Raw genomic sequence first — 15836 nt, forward strand, 5'->3', positions numbered from 1 at the left:
TTCACATTATCCTCCACCATGTTCCATCAGAAGTGATTCTAAACAATTCATTAAAAACTTAATGTGGGGAATTCCCTGGTGGCCGAGTGGTTAAGGATCTGGTATTGTCACTGCTGTGGAATGGTTTTGATCCCTGGCCCAAGAACTTCTGCATGCCATGGGTGCAGCCAAAAAAATAAAAATAAGTAAATAAGGAAATCCTCAGTATATCTATGAGGTCTCTTAACTAACATGTGTAGTGCTATATTTTGACCATTGTTTTAGACACTTTCTACTTCCCCACTTCCACTCTATGGCACCTTCATAAAAGATACCCCACATGAAATGTTCAGCAACCACAAAAGCAGATATTTCTTGGTAGAAGTTCTATTCAAATGTCTGGAACTGATAATGAATCAGAGAACCATGTAGAGTAAATTTACTTCCACCAAAACATCATATAAGGGAAAGCTACAAAGGCACAATTATGAGAAAATGACATTTGAGTCTAAGAAAAAATTTAAGTCCTTCACACTCTAATTTAATAATGCAGAAATACATGTCTTTCATTTAAAGTGTACTTTAATTTTGTTATGCCTAGCAGAGAGCTTAGGTCTCCAACCATCCTACTTTTTGAACTTTTCTTATAAAACCATTACTTGCAGAATTTGAGATCATAGACTCTCCAGAATCAGTATACATGTTGTAAAGCTACAACCCGTCAGTGAGATAAAAGGGCAGTGAACGTGACTAATTCATTTATATGGCTGCTACTGTGCCGTTAATTTTAACTTCTTACTTGTTCTCCCAAAGAAAAATTAGGAGGAGATTGGCTTCTTTCATTCCTACTTCTAATCTTTCTCCCCTGGTGGCTTTCTCTCTTCGGTAGTAAATGTGGGTGAGGGCGGACCTTCACTTGACACTGTATGTAGAGAGTTGTGTTCATTGGTCACTTCGAAGTTTGGCTCTAGCCTCTGTCTTCCTCCCCAGATGAGATGAGAAGGGAATTAAATGATGCTCGCCCAAAGGAGGCAATATCCATGTCGAAATCCTTCAAGAGGCAAATGTTCAATTGATCAAGCCCAGAAAATAATTGAAAAAGTATGTTGACACCTACAATCCTCAGAAGACACGTTGGTTATTTAGCTTTCTAATCATTGATAGGTTCTGTCTGGGGGCCGCATCCTAGCATTGACCAGCGCACAGATCAGTGACACGGGAAGATACACCTGCGTGGCAGTGAATGCTGCTGGAGAGAAACAAAGAGACATTGACCTCAGAGTCTATGGTGAGACGTTTTCATGATTATTCCACTCTGATTTAGCTGTGTGTTAAGTCCTCAGATCATTGAGGAAGTTGGGAGGTTTTGACAATAAAGAGCTATAAACAATAGAAATAGTGTTATAAGATTAATTGAATCAGAGTCTCCCTTTCTGCCGTATCTGCCTTATATTTGACTTTAATTTTCTATTTTTGAAGTTCTGAGAAAGGAAAACACATACATCCAGCATGTGAGGTGTTGGTTTTATAAATACTCAGAAAACCATGACTATGGAGAGATCTGGGCAATTTGGAAGACATAATCTTCTCACTAAAGCAAGCTTCATTCAAGCAGCTCTTTTGATCTATTCTCCTGGAAGCCTGGATTTTATTACTTTTTAATCATAATTACAATCAGCATATTTTATAGTCAGTAGTATGTCTATGAGTTAAAGGATATCTTGGAAGCAAAAGTTAAACTAAACATAAACCTAGGCAAAATCGAAGTATTCTTTTCCTACCCATGATGCAGGTGTAAGGTAGGAAAGGAAAGGTCTGATTCCCCAGAACTAGGTTGGGGCCTCCTTGGCCTCCATTCATAGATTACACCTGTCATTCCACCTTTGCCTTTAGAGCACTTTCAGAATTTTTATTTCTATTTTTTCATTTTTTTGTCTTTTCTAGGGCCTCACCCACAGCATATGGAGGTTATAAATGAGAGCAATCTCCTTATTTGTTCTAGACACTTTTCTTTTCTTTCATGTTTTTGTTTGTTTGTTGTCTTTTTGCCTTTTCTAGGGCCGCTCCTATGGCATATGGAGGTTCCCAGGCTAGGGGTCTAATTGGAGCTCTATCCGCTGGCCTTCGCCAGAGCCACAGCAATGCGGGATCCGAGCCACATCTGGGACCTACACCACAGCTCGCCGCAACGCCGGATCCTTAACCCACTGAGCAAGGCCAGGGATCGAACCTGAAACCTCATGGTTCCTAGTTGGATTCGTTAACCACTGAGCCACGACGGGAACTCCACTTTCAGGCTTTTTAAATTTACACTTCAATTCTCAGTCCCTAGAATAATGCATTTGTTTCTTCAGTGGCCCTCAAAGAGTATCTGTTTAATGCAGGCTTTTCTTCTAAACCCTACCTCACTTCCAAATATTCACTCCTATTCAAAATATATTACTTTTTTTTTTTTAACCTCCAGGTCATGTGGATTGGATTCCCTTTTTGAGTTTGCCAAAAAAAAAAAAAAAATACAATCATCACAAATAACTTAGATAATAAGTCATAATTTTTAATAAAAGGGCCCCTTGTTACAACACAGATACCATACATGTCTAATTAAGCTAAAAAAAAAAACCCAAAAAACAAAAACCCAGTTGGCATAGGTGAAATACCCAAGGCTCATTATGCATCCTTCTTTTTTTGCTGCTTCTGCAGTTGACATGGGTCTGCAGCCATCCTCCAGCTCTGCTGGTGCTGGATGTCTGAGATAACACATAGGTCTAAAATGCCCCACCTCAAGAAATCTAACTCCTTCCCTGAAGGGGTCACTTTTATGCATTATGAAAAACTGGAATGTTCCCAAGCTAAAATATCCTTGGAGAATGACTCATCAGTCTAAGTTTGGGACACAGTAGCTCCTTCAGTCATTGGTGAGCAGGTGGAGGATGGACATTGGAATTCAGTGGGTTGTTCTCAGCAGTGAAAATCTAGCATTGGCTCTTTTCCGTCTCTACATTGGTTAGTGTCCAAAGTGGACCTGGGCGGTGAGAGAGTTGATACTTCCCAGGAGTTATGAAAATGTGCATCATTATTCTTAATCATTTGTTCAGATACTCCCATACGACCCTTTCAATCTGAAAACCAGACTCTCCTCTCTGGGGTAAAAGTCAAGTGACTAATGATCACACACGTGTTTGAGAATACGTGTGTGTGTTTAGTAGCTTGCCATGCATGTGTATTTCAAATGCTTAAGAAGTACCAAATTGAAATAGGGGTTCAATCTAAATTTAGCCACCAGTCTACGCTCTGCTGTTAGTATTATGTCCATACATCATATTCCTAAAATTGTGCTGGTAACCTTGGCTATCTTGTGTCTGTCTGGTGTATAAATGGATGTGCATCCTCAGAGGTCAGTCTCTTTCAGATTTATGCTGTAGAGTGTGGGGGGTGGTAGGAAAGGCAGACAGTAAGTAAAATAGCCCTCCTTAACGTAAGTACAAGAGTAGTTCATGAAAAACGTTACTCCCTTGTATAAATTCAGAGTATGTGTTACCCTATTCTGAGGCGCTAAACAAGAGAATTGAGTTTTTAAATGATTTGGATTCCTGTAATACCTTTTCTTTCAACCTAAGCTCTGAGAACTTTCTTAGAGGTCACACATTCCCCAGTGTCTCCACAAGCATAACCCTATGGCAGTTCTGATTTGGGTAATTAAATTTAACAAGCATATTGTTTAGGATGAGAAACAGCATGACACACCCCTTCCTAAGCAACATAACCACAAAGCAGAATAGGAATAACATCTAAGGAAGCTGAAGATCTAAAGGGTAGAAGCTTGTTTTCTATTCAGACTAAACAAAAAGTTGGAAATGAAAGACATGGCAGAAATAAATAGATGTGCTTTGGTGATATATATCCTTGGCTGTAATTAGATTTGCTTTAACTTGTGTGCTCTAAGAAACAAACACTCTATTGTTCTTGTATTTTTCCTCTCAATTTAAAAACTCTGGTTTCCTTTTGAGCTTGATTTGACTCAGTCAGCTGTAAAGAAAAGTAATTGAAGGAAAAATATTTGGAAATAAATGAGCATCCTGCTTTCTTGAATTATTTCTGACTCTTACGTCTACAACCAGTCATGAAGCATTCATGCTCTTTTGTAAATTCTACAAATAATCTAAGATAAACATATTTTTATACAGTGGTGATACATTTTCATCCACTTAGACCAGACTTAACCTGAAATTATTTCTAAGCTGTGAAAACGACAGTTCTACTTGGGACTTTTTTTTGCTAAGACTGGAGAACATACTTTTTTTTCCATAATATTTTCAGAATGGGCATCACAAGTGCTCCACTGGTCTGTCCCAGCCATTGTGCATGGAGTTTCTTTCTTTAGCTTCAATTCCTTTGGGTTTAACCTCAGTCCTGCATCCAGCACAAGAAAGTACCCTCTAGTTCATATGCCTTTCCCTCTGTAAAAGATGTCGTAGCTGAGAAACCTTCTGGTTACAAAAACATTGTGCTAGCCAAAGTCCACCGCATTCATTGTCATTTTGCCACATGCAGTATCAAACCATAAACAATGGCTAATTGACAATAATAATGTTCCTTACCACAAAAATCTATTTTCTACCAGGGACTTTGGAAAATCCTTTAGGATTCATTTCAATGAATCTTAACCTTTCTTGTAAAAAAAAAAACAAAAACAAAACAAGATGCAAAACAGAACAAACAAAACCCCCAAACCAAAAACAACCCAACAAATATTCAGTGTTTCCTACGATCCTAAATAGTTGTGGGACATAGTGAGAAATGGCCAAGAAAATTCCCCTCTGTGCTATCTTGGAGTGGCCCTTGTATGGTAGGGCTGATTTCATCATTAGTTCATGTTTTTGAATTATTATAAATATGAGCCTGAAAGAGTTCTTGAGAACTTGTGGAGCCCACCCTCTCATTCCTGGCAGGGCTGTACTTAAAAAGCATCTGAGACAAATGATTGTTTACTCTATTTTTTAATACACCCAAGGGAAGGAGATTCCTTAAACTTCTCCAGGAACATAGTTCAGCATCTGACAAGCCTATATATAGCCAAGGAATTCTAATTTTAATCTCATTAAAATTTCAACTCATTTCTTCTTTTTATGTAATTGTATGCTGTACAGCTGGTCACTGATTTAGTGTAGTCTTTAGTGTATCATTTCTCCCACATGGTCTTTATTCCATAGAAAGTTGACAAGGCACAGTGGAAAACCAGAAAGAGCCTCTAAATTGCCAGGTCAGAAGACCCCTAGTTTTTCCACCAGTTAGTCACGTTATTTCCAATAAGCTCTTATCTATCACCCACCTTATGTTTTGCACCCTGAGAGATGGGACTGGATGATCTTTTTTAATTTTGCTTCTGTATTCATGAAATTTATTTTCTTTTGCAGAAAAATATAGATATCAAAAATGTATTTGCATTTAATTCATGGTTATGTGCCAAATATTCAATGAGTGATTTAATGCTTTGAAAATTTTAAGCAGTGACATCCAGTTCAAGAAGTTTCTTGAGAGTTCCCGTCGTGGCTCAGCAGTAATGAACCCAACCTGTATCTGAGGACAAGGGTTTCATCCCTGGCCTCACTGGGTAAAGGATCCTGCATTGCTATAGCTATGGTGGAGGCCAACAGCTGTAGCTCCAATTTGACCCCTAGTTTGGGAACTTCCAAATGCTGGAGTGTGGCCCTAAAAAGACAGGGGAAAAAAAAAATAAGTTTCTTAAATGAGCACTTCATGAGAACTTCCAGTTCTCAAACTTCTTACATAAAAAGTTTGTGGAAAAACTGCTTCTGTTCCATAGGAACACAGTAATCAGTGATTTATTAACACTCGACGCTGAGCCAAGTGATGCAAAGATGGTATGTTAGAAGTACTGTGAGCTTACATCTTAAAAGAACAAATGAAGTTATTCAGTATCTATGGATGATTAATAAAGATAAGCGGTATGTTGGCATTTTTTATCCTGAGGGAAAACCCATCTTTCACTTAGTTGCACCAAATATTATGGGAGAAGAACAGAACGTCTCTGTCCTCATTAGCCAAGCTGTGGAGTTACTCTGTCAAAGCGATGCTATTCCCCTTCCAACTCTGACTTGGTTGAAAGACGGCCGCCCCTTGCTGAAGAAACCAGGCATCAGTGTCGCTGAAAATGGAAGTGTGTTAAAGGTAAGGCTATACATTCATTCACTTCTCCCATATCATTCTTCAGCTCATGACTTTGGTATTACCGCTATCAAAGTGCTACCCCTAATAAACTTTATGAGTATTTTACTCATTTCAGCTTATAAGATTCTAGGAACCTTTTATTAATGAGGTTTGTAATATGTTTCAATTTTATGTTTGGTAATATTTAAATATTTAAACGTCAGTTCATATTTGTAGCCAGAAGCCACGGGGAAAAAAATGCTCCTGGGAAAATATTACAGAACTATGCTAAGGCGTACATCATTTTTGTCACCCAACCAATCAGAAAACACCCATTCTAGGTGCTTGGCGTAAGGATGTATAAAAAGAATGACATGGAGTTCTCATCATGGCTCAGTGGTTAACGAACTGGGCTAGTATCCATGAGGACAAGGGTTCGATCCCTGGCCTTGCTCAGTGCATTAAAGATCCAGTGATGCAGTGAGCTGTGGTGTAGGTCACAGACGCGGCTCAGATCCCGCATTGCTGTAGCATAGGCCACAGCTTCAAGCTCCAATTCAGCCCCTAGCCATAGGTGTGGCCCTAAGAAGACCAAAAAAAAAATCCACGTTTATGCAAAATGCCTTCCAATTTTGCATGAATATGAAAATTTAACAGCTCAGTTGAAAAACGCCGTTAGTGTTGTAAGTTTCTAGCAACTGGATGATACAGACAATATATTTGAGAATGATAACAAAAAATGAGGGCGTGGTTGCCTAGAATAGTCTTGGAAGGCTACTTGGCTTTTTATAGGTAGATGGGGAAAAAGGATTAATTATGAAAAGAAGTAAGCTAGTGTGATTGAAACGATTTTAGCAGAGTAAATATTTAGAAATAATGTTGACAAGGTTGATTTGAGTGAAATAACAGCTAATATTGAAGTCACCCTTAGGAATTAGGATTCAGAAAGCCAACAGGCCATTGGAATGTTTATAAAATCCTCATAATAACCCTATTTAGAATTTAAAGAATGCCTAAGTAATCACTCACAGTTACTAAGTGGCAGAAATGGAATTTGGTTACAGGCGTATATTTTCAGAATCCATGCACCTAACCACTACATCCCATAGCTTCTTGGTAAAGGAAGGTTATTGTTGTCGAACAAAGAGAGTCTTGAAAAACGTTAGAAGCTTACACAAGGGAGACAGAAGTATGGGAGAGAGTGGGAGGGAGCGTGGAGGTGTATGTTAGAGATATTTGGATTATGATCCTGTAATAATGGAGCTGTTGAGGAAGAAAAGGAGGAATCCCTGATGGAGGAAAGTAGGACAAGTCAATTGATCTATCTAGGAAAAAAAAAAAAAAAGGAAAAAGCACTGCCCCTTCTTAGAAGCAGAGCCCAGAGTTGTAGAAAGCAGCTGGTAGAACTGTCAAACCTAAGCTCTGACCAGGGAGACAGTTATACAAGTATAAGTCCCAGCCCCGGCGAGGGAGAACTGTGTGTGATTAGAACTGTCTTTGCAAAGGTCGGTGAGTACAAGAGTTCATTTCTTCAGAGCACAGATTCCAGTAGAGTGGGGAAGCCAGGAGAGCAGTGATGGTGAAGAAATCCTGGGATCCTCTGAATCTCCATCACTGAGGCCACCAGGCTCCTTGGAGTGTATGGGTCCATAGCAAGCACTGTAGGGAGAAGGCCTCATGGAAATGAAAATGCCTAGTGCCCACCTGTGGTACTAACTCCTTTCAGTGATAACTCCAATTCCAATTCTCTTTCATTTTTTAAATTTTATTTTATTTTTGCTTTTTTTTTAGGGCCGCACCTGTGGCACATGGAAGGTCCTAGGCTAGGAGTCGAGTCAGAGCTGCAGCTGCCAGCGTATGCCATAGCAATGCCAGATCTGAGCCACATCTGTGACCTACACCAAAGCTCACGGCAACGCTGGATCCTTAACCCACTGAGTGAGGCCAGACATCAGACCCACATCCTCATGGATATTAGTCAAGTTCATAACCTGCTGAGCCACAACAGGAGCTCCCTCCACCAATTGTCTTTTAAATGTGTTAGCAGTTGATTTCAGTTATTTAACAATCAATGACATACTGTTTGTTGTACCTCTTTATTATCTTGTATTATTTTATACTTTGTTATTACTCTTTTTTATGTTCATGTGCTATATATTCTCAACTAGATTGTAAGCTCAAGTCAGAACCTTTTAGTATCTTCTACCTGTAGTACCTGGTATAAGATTCTCCATAACTTGTGAAAGGTCAATGAATAAATGATGAACGGGTAGTAACATAGGTTGCAGAAAAATATATATAAAATATTTGCAGATATGCAGTTGTCTGCCAAGCACCAAAATGGGTACTTGGAGACTGAGATTAATTGAGCATGATACTTGGCTTGAAGAAGCTTACAAACCCAGTATGGGAAGAAACATAATAAACTAACAATAAGGGTGTTGTTTTACTCAGTGATATCCTGGCCATAAAAAGATGGTATATTTGATGCCATAAATAACTTATTCAGAGGTTAATTGTGATTTTTTGGGGCTATTTTGTCTTAATTATATTTAAAAGGCCTTTGTAGATCTTCAACCACTAAAATTAATGCGATTAAGGTATGACATAAATAAGAATTGTTGAATTTGGGTGACGGGTGTATAGCCATCCATTTTACTATTCTCTCTACTTTGTATATGTTTGAAAACTTTCAGAATACAGATGAAAAAAATCATACATCACAATTAACATTAATAGAAAAGCCCTAATGACTTATGAAATAGAAACTGTGGTTTCAAAGCATGATTTTGTTTTATAGATTGAAGATGCTCAGGTTCAAGATAGTGGTCGTTACACCTGTGAGGCAACAAATGTTGCTGGAAAAACTGAGAAAAACTATAATGTCAACATTTGGGGTAAGTGAGATGAGCCCCTGTAAAGCAAATGAGGGAGCCTGTGGTTTAACCTTTGGTTCTCTGTGTCAATTCTTAAAATGACAACCACGTAACTAAAATTGGTCTTAATACATAGATAGACATTAATCTTTATGTTTACATGATGCTGAACTGTCCTGAACATCATCTAATGTAATTCATTCAAGAGCAGCTAGATGGACTGCCTGAACCTGAACGTGTTGGTCACTGTAACTTTGATGGAGAATGGTTCCCCTCTCCTGCCTGATTAATAGGCACTTTAACTTCTATAATCAGGATCTTCTAATGATTGAGTCTCCCTATCAACAGAGAGCATATTGGTCAGTTGAAAAGAGGTCAAAAGGCCAAATTGTGTATGTGAATTATGTGTGTGAGAGCGAGAAGGAGGACACATGCGTTTGTGGCTGGGGGATGGGATTACTCTGCTGATGAAAGTGAAAAGCTTTGTGAAGAAGATGGAAGCATTATGAAGACCTGGAGAATACGGTCTGCATTCGATGAACCAAACATTGTTCACTGTGGAACCTAGTGTGACACAGCAGAGAGTAAGGAGATATTAGGTAGGAAAGATTAAAAGGGCGTATTGAAGAGGCCCTTGAAAATCGATGTTAAAAATATGGACTTGATCCTCAAGGGGATTAGATACCATAAAATGGATTTAAAGCGGGACTGGGATGCTCATATATTTGTATTTTAGGAAGAAAGTAGATAAACTGTAGTTTTTAAGTATTAATTATTAATAATTAATTGGTAACTCTGAGTCTTTAGGAAAGGATTAGTTGATTACATGGAGAGGTGAGAAAACAAGAAGAGTAAAGGAAGGACGTTGGTGTGGGTTGGCCAGTTGATCTGTATGGACAGCAGTGTCCTCCCCTTGGAGAGGGAGCAAAGGTGGGTGAGTTCAATTTGGGTCAAGTTGAGTTTGACAATGCCTCTGAGGCATCCAAGTTGGGATGTTAAGTAGTCAGATATAAAAGTCCAGATTTCAGAGACTGTCTGCCCTACAGATACAGATTGCAAGTTTTTATATCAATGGATGCCATTGGGAGTAGAGGGTGGAGTTTAGGTTAGAGACTATGAATTTATAGCAAATTGTGTAGTTGTCATTTTCTTCTGTAGAACATTTCCATCTATGAGATAGGTGATGACAAAGGAAGCTGTAGGATTCATCCTGAGCAAGGGTGTTGCCAAATAGCAAGAGCAATAATGTAAGGCAGGAGAGAATTTGGCAACAGAATTAGTAGAAATATTGATCATGAAATCTAAGTTAGATAGTAAAGTTAGTAAATAAAAGAGAAGGCAGCTAGATTGGGAGGGCTCTGAGAAGCATTTGGACTTGGCATTCAATTAGGTCAAGAATTGGGAGTAAGTGAGTAAAAGACCTGTAAGGATAAAGCCGTTGTCAGAAAGTGGCCTAAATTTATAGCTTAATAGGAGAAATATTTCTAGATGATGAAAAACATAGGGCCTTTCATGCAGAAAGTGACGAGCAGATCAAGGAACTGAGGAGGCAAATGTTTAGATGTGTGGATGCTGAATTCATGCAGAATGATGACAGGTCATCCTGTGAAGAGAAAGGATAAAAACAAGTACCACATTGTTCGGTGAAAGGTTCAAGGGTCACAGATGGTGGTAAGTAAGGGAAAGAGGGCAAATTGGCAACACAAGCCTCAAAGGAATAAAGACTTTTCTGGGGTGGTTGAACAGTGGCTGAAAGCTTTGTTCTGGTGGGGAGGATTCTTGAGTCCTCAACTCTCAAGAGCTTAGGAGACCAAGCATCCATCACATGGTAGTACTGCAGCCAGAGAAGTGTCTGAGGGGAGAGTTCAGCAAGCAAATGCAGACTCAGTCTCTTTGAGGAAAGTGTAGGTAGTCAGGGTTCACTTTGAAGGTTCCAAGGAGAAGCTGGAGGCCAGTGGAGGGACAGGCTTTGCAATCCAGGACAGGTAAGATGCCAGTTTCTTAGACCAAATTTCTTGGCTCTGTTCTTTACTGTACGGTATATGCCTGAAGTCTTTTAGTTCTGTTCAGTGTCTGAGACGTCAAAGTTGGCAAGGCACAAATGACTGGGTTAACTTTAAACGGTCTTCATTTTTTTGGGTGCAAGATGTCTAAAGGTCTATACTGTATCACCTTTATATGTCACTCTTAGTATTTTGATAATTAAGTTTACCTGTGAAAATGGTAAATCTGCTATTAAGTATTTATTCTACATCTTAGTGGATGTTTAATGTGATGTTGATATGTCAACCTCAAGTGCTAAATTATTTCCTTGAGCCATTTGTGTGGGAACCTATTTTATATGCAGAATATTAGGGAATTTTATATTTAATGAGTCTAAAATGTATTTTTTCTTCTTTTAATATTTCAGTACCACCAAATATTTATGGTTCTGATGAACTTGCTCAACTTACAGTCATTGAAGGGCATCTCATTAGTTTATTGTGTGAATCAAGTGGTATTCCACCCCCAAATCTCATTTGGAAGAAAAAAGGTCAGTTTTCAGACTTTGGCACTTACAAAAAAAAATATTAAATGAATTTTTTTTGACAAATATGTCAACTTATTAACAAACTTTCTTGGGGTTTGCATACTAAAATACTAGACAGCATAATTGTTTTATGTTCCATGTGCCACATGTGCTATTTCTACAATATCAGCCTCAAAATCTTCAGTTTTGAGACTCAGTGCTTCCAAGAAGGAATTAATTTTCTACATTAATTCTTTTTAAATCAAATGTGTTATGAGGCAGCTATAATGATCAATAATCTACCATTCAGTGAACTATTTTTTCTTCTTTAAAATTGGTTTAAAAATTATTTTTAAGGCAAATGTTTTTGTGGTGTTTGTGACAGATTTAGAGTGGTACATTAAGACTGAATTCTGCAGTTGAGCAGATTCTCAGTTACTCATCAGCAAATATCTCTGTCCATTAAGTATAGGACCATCCAAATATTGATTTTTAAATTAATTTTTGTTTTACTTAAAGATTTTATTTTGTTTTGCTAAGTATGTTTTCCTTTAAATACAATATTGATTGAAAGGAAATTTTGTGGAAGATAATTTCTTCATCCTCCTCCTCCTCCTTTCCTTTTTTCTCTTCTTCCTTCTTTTTGCATAGGATTATTATACAGTCATCTGCCTTTTAAGTACATGAATCAGGAAGTAAATCAATAAGTACAGATACTCATCGTAGTATATACACAAAATACCTTATATTTTTGCTTCACATTCTGCCACTTGGTGTTCATTGCAGGCTCTCCAGTGCTGGCTGATTCTGCAGGGCGAGTCAGAACATTATCTGGAGGCAGGCAGTTGCAGATTTCAATTGCTGAAAAATCTGATGCAGGGCTCTATACCTGTGTGGCATCGAATGTTGCTGGAACTGCAAAAAAAGACTATAATCTACAAGTTTACAGTAAGTTATTGACCAACCAGCCTTTGGCACAATTAAAAAAATATTTCTATTCTCCTCTTTTACTTTTCTTCACATCTTTAAGATTCACTGAAGGTAGTATGGTTATGGGAGTTCCCATTGTGGCACAGCAGAAACGAACCCAAATAGTATCCATGAGAACACAGGTTTGATCCCTAGCCTCGCTCAGTGGGTAAAGGATCCAGCGTTGCTGTGAGCTATGGTGTAGGTCGCAAACATGGCTCAGATCTGGTGTTGGCTGTGGCTGTGGCATCGGCTGGCAGCTTCAGCCCTGATTAGACCCCTAGCCTGGGAACTTCCATATGCTGTGGGTGTGGCCCTAAAAAGACCAAAAGAAAAACAAAGTATCGTTATAATATGTAACTGGCTCTCCAAATCCATGCATTCCACATCCATGAATTCAACCAACTGCAGATCGAATATATTATTTTTTAATGCCAAAAATTTACAAAAAGCAAAAGTTTAATTTGCTCTGTACCAGGTAACTATTTACATACCATTTACGTGGTATTTGTAACTATTTCCATAGTATTTACATTGTGTTAGGTAGCATAACTAACCTAGTGATGATTTGAAGTACAAGGGAGGATGTGCATAGGTTACATCCAAATGCTGTGCCATTTTATATGTAATGGACTTGGCATCGTCATATTCTGTTATCTGACAGGGGTCTTGGAACCAGTCCTCTGTGGATACTCAGGGATAACTATACCTGTCATAAGACCCACAAATGTAAATTGTGCTGACATAGCAGGAGAGCAGTTCCTTATTTCTCCCTGTTACCTATTCAGCAGTACAGCTGTCCACTCTGCATCAGCTTTGCAATGGCAGACATATCACTGTGGCTGTAATGTGTTGGGGGCAGGACAGTGGACATGTGCACTAGAAAGGGTGGCATGGTACCATAGGGTATATTTATAATATGTAAAAATATCTCATTTTAAAGAATGTTTAATTGTATATGATTTTAAAGTATTTACAATATTTATTTCATTTACTCTTGACCTGAGCTGTGATATGAGACAAAAGTATCGCCTCCCTAGCCCTAACCCTAACCCTAACCCTAACTTAGGCCCAGAGAAGTTTCCATGACAAACTGAGGTCACACAGCTGACATGTGACAGGATCAGCCCTGGAACACAGGATTCCTAACTCTGGTCCATTTTCTTTCCCACACCCATATGCACTGAGTTAGTTTAATTTTCTTTCTTGGAATCAGTAACGATTAGGTGAAGTCACAGAATCACTGGCCATCAGTGGCTTAAACAACGAGAGGTTTATTTTCTCACATAGTGAGAAGCTTGAGGTTGCCAGTCACTGGAGTTGGTCAGCACTTTACTCTTATCAGGGCAGGAGATCTGGGACCTCTTGGTGGTCTCAAGAAGGCTGCTGTATTTGCAGTATCAAGTCCACATTGAAGGTAAGAATAAGGGGAAACGGTGCTATCTTTCTCTTTTACCAGGAGAGCAAAAATTTAACACACCTGCCCCCTCATCTCATTCCTGCCAGCAGACCTCCAGTTAGATTTTTTTGAGGCTTGCAGTGATTCCTTAATTTTCAAAGAAAACTGAAAAGCAGTCTCAGCTTTTCCCTCTCCCATAGTGGAAGATGAAAGAAAGAAAGTGGTAGCAGATGCTTAGTCGTGAGCCAGCCTATCATATCTCCTTAAAATTGGTACTTGGCATACACACACTGTGGTATATGTAATGATTGGCCAACAGGGACCTGTGGTGTAGCAGAAAGCTCTACCCAATATTCTGTGATAGTCTCTTTGAGAAAAGAATCTGAAAGAGAATGGGTATGGGCACGTGTATAACTGAATCAATTTGTTGTACAGCAGAAAGTGTCACAACATGGTAAATCAACTACAGTAAAACTTTTTAAAATGAAGGAAAAAAATTTTTTTAATTAGTACTATGAAGTCTCCTATAGATGAGAGCTCCAAATAAGATAAAATCAAACACTCGTATAACTTTTCAAAAGCAGGAAAAGTAGCTACTACAGCATTCTTTCCTTACTATGTCGATTGCTTTATTTTAGGTATGAACCCATTTAGAAATATGGGAAAAGAACTCCATCTCCCAGCACGGCAATGCTGTGGCTATTAGTCCTGAGTCTTTTCTTTAGTGGCTAATTTTTTGATATCAAAAATTTAACTTTGGCTGATGAAAATTCCTACAAAGCCTTAAGGCAAACATTTCCTATTTTTTCCCTTTTTTTTCCCTCCCAGTTCAACCAACCATAGCCAACAGTGGCAGCCACCCTACTGAAATTATTATAACCCGGGGGAAGAGCATTTCCTTGGAGTGTGAGGTACAGGGTATCCCCCAACCGACAGTGACCTGGATGAAGGATGGCCGGCCCTTGACCAAGGAAAGGGGAATGGAAATAACAGATGAAGGTCGTATCCTGCAGCTGAAGAACGTTCATGTATCTGACACAGGCCGTTATGTGTGTGTGGCTATGAATATTGCAGGAATGACTGACAGAAAATATGACTTAAGTGTACACAGTAAGTATCAAAAGATTCAACAAGTCTGTTCCCTGGATGATATAACCTACTGCTACCTGAAGGGGAGATTGTAGACTCCTTAGAGCTTACTGACTTGGCATCAGTTAGGCGTCAGTTGTATGAAAGTCAGCTTTAAAATTCTAAGTAATGAGCCATGAATATCAATAAGAATGGACCAAACACGCATGTATTCAGGGACTCCTATTTGTATGCACACAACTTAAACTGTAATGTATAGGAACTGTAAATGTATAGGAAACAATAGTAAATTTAATACGCAGTCTTGTAACTTGAATCCCTTTAGAACAGGGGTAAAGTCCAATATTGATATCTTAGAGTTTGCAACCAGTGTGTGAGCCAAAGCTAAAGATTGAAAAGGAATCACTCTTAGGTATTGTTTTATTAGATTGTGGTTTTTTTGTTTGTTTGTTTGTTTTTCATTCCTTTTTAGCAGGTGATTACCGTTGAACTGTTTGAATGTTTCATACTTTATTTGATCAGTTCTCTGGGGAAGAACATTTAGATCAGATATATTAACAAAAATTTCTGTCATAAAATTTCCTAAGCAAGACTAATGTTGAGAAATCAAGGTCTTAGATTATGCTTACTTCTAACTGGCTCAATCCTCTACACACTTCAAATCTACAAGACCCTTGGAAGTGGAGGGTGTCACTAGCCCTTCTCTGTGCAGAAGGAAAATATAGTGGAGGGGTAGCTTTTCCTGGGCTGATGAGGGACATAGAGGCACCCAAGGCCTCGTGTGACCTTGTCTTGTCTGTGTTTCATTGCTGGCTTAATTGCATTTTAATGCCAATTCTCCTCTGAC

The 15836-nt window shown here is 38.7% G+C and overlaps 1 protein-coding gene across 3 annotated transcripts in view; it reads left to right on the forward strand.

Annotated features, from left to right (window-relative positions):
* Window positions 1-15836, forward strand: part of HMCN1 (hemicentin 1) — a 492489-nt gene that overhangs the window by 317918 nt on the left and 158735 nt on the right. For all 3 annotated transcript variants that reach the window (XM_021102638.1, XM_021102639.1, XM_021102640.1), the window contains 6 exons: window positions 1144-1267; window positions 5993-6168; window positions 8948-9044; window positions 11434-11556; window positions 12319-12480; window positions 14729-15010. In XM_021102638.1, the coding sequence (XP_020958297.1) occupies window positions 1144-1267; window positions 5993-6168; window positions 8948-9044; window positions 11434-11556; window positions 12319-12480; window positions 14729-15010 (964 nt within the window). The remainder of the gene's footprint in view (window positions 1-1143; window positions 1268-5992; window positions 6169-8947; window positions 9045-11433; window positions 11557-12318; window positions 12481-14728; window positions 15011-15836) is intronic.

The sequence above is a fragment of the Sus scrofa genome, chromosome 9, assembly GCF_000003025.6.
Source record: "Sus scrofa isolate TJ Tabasco breed Duroc chromosome 9, Sscrofa11.1, whole genome shotgun sequence".
In the NCBI taxonomy this organism is placed as follows: domain Eukaryota; kingdom Metazoa; phylum Chordata; class Mammalia; order Artiodactyla; family Suidae; genus Sus; species Sus scrofa.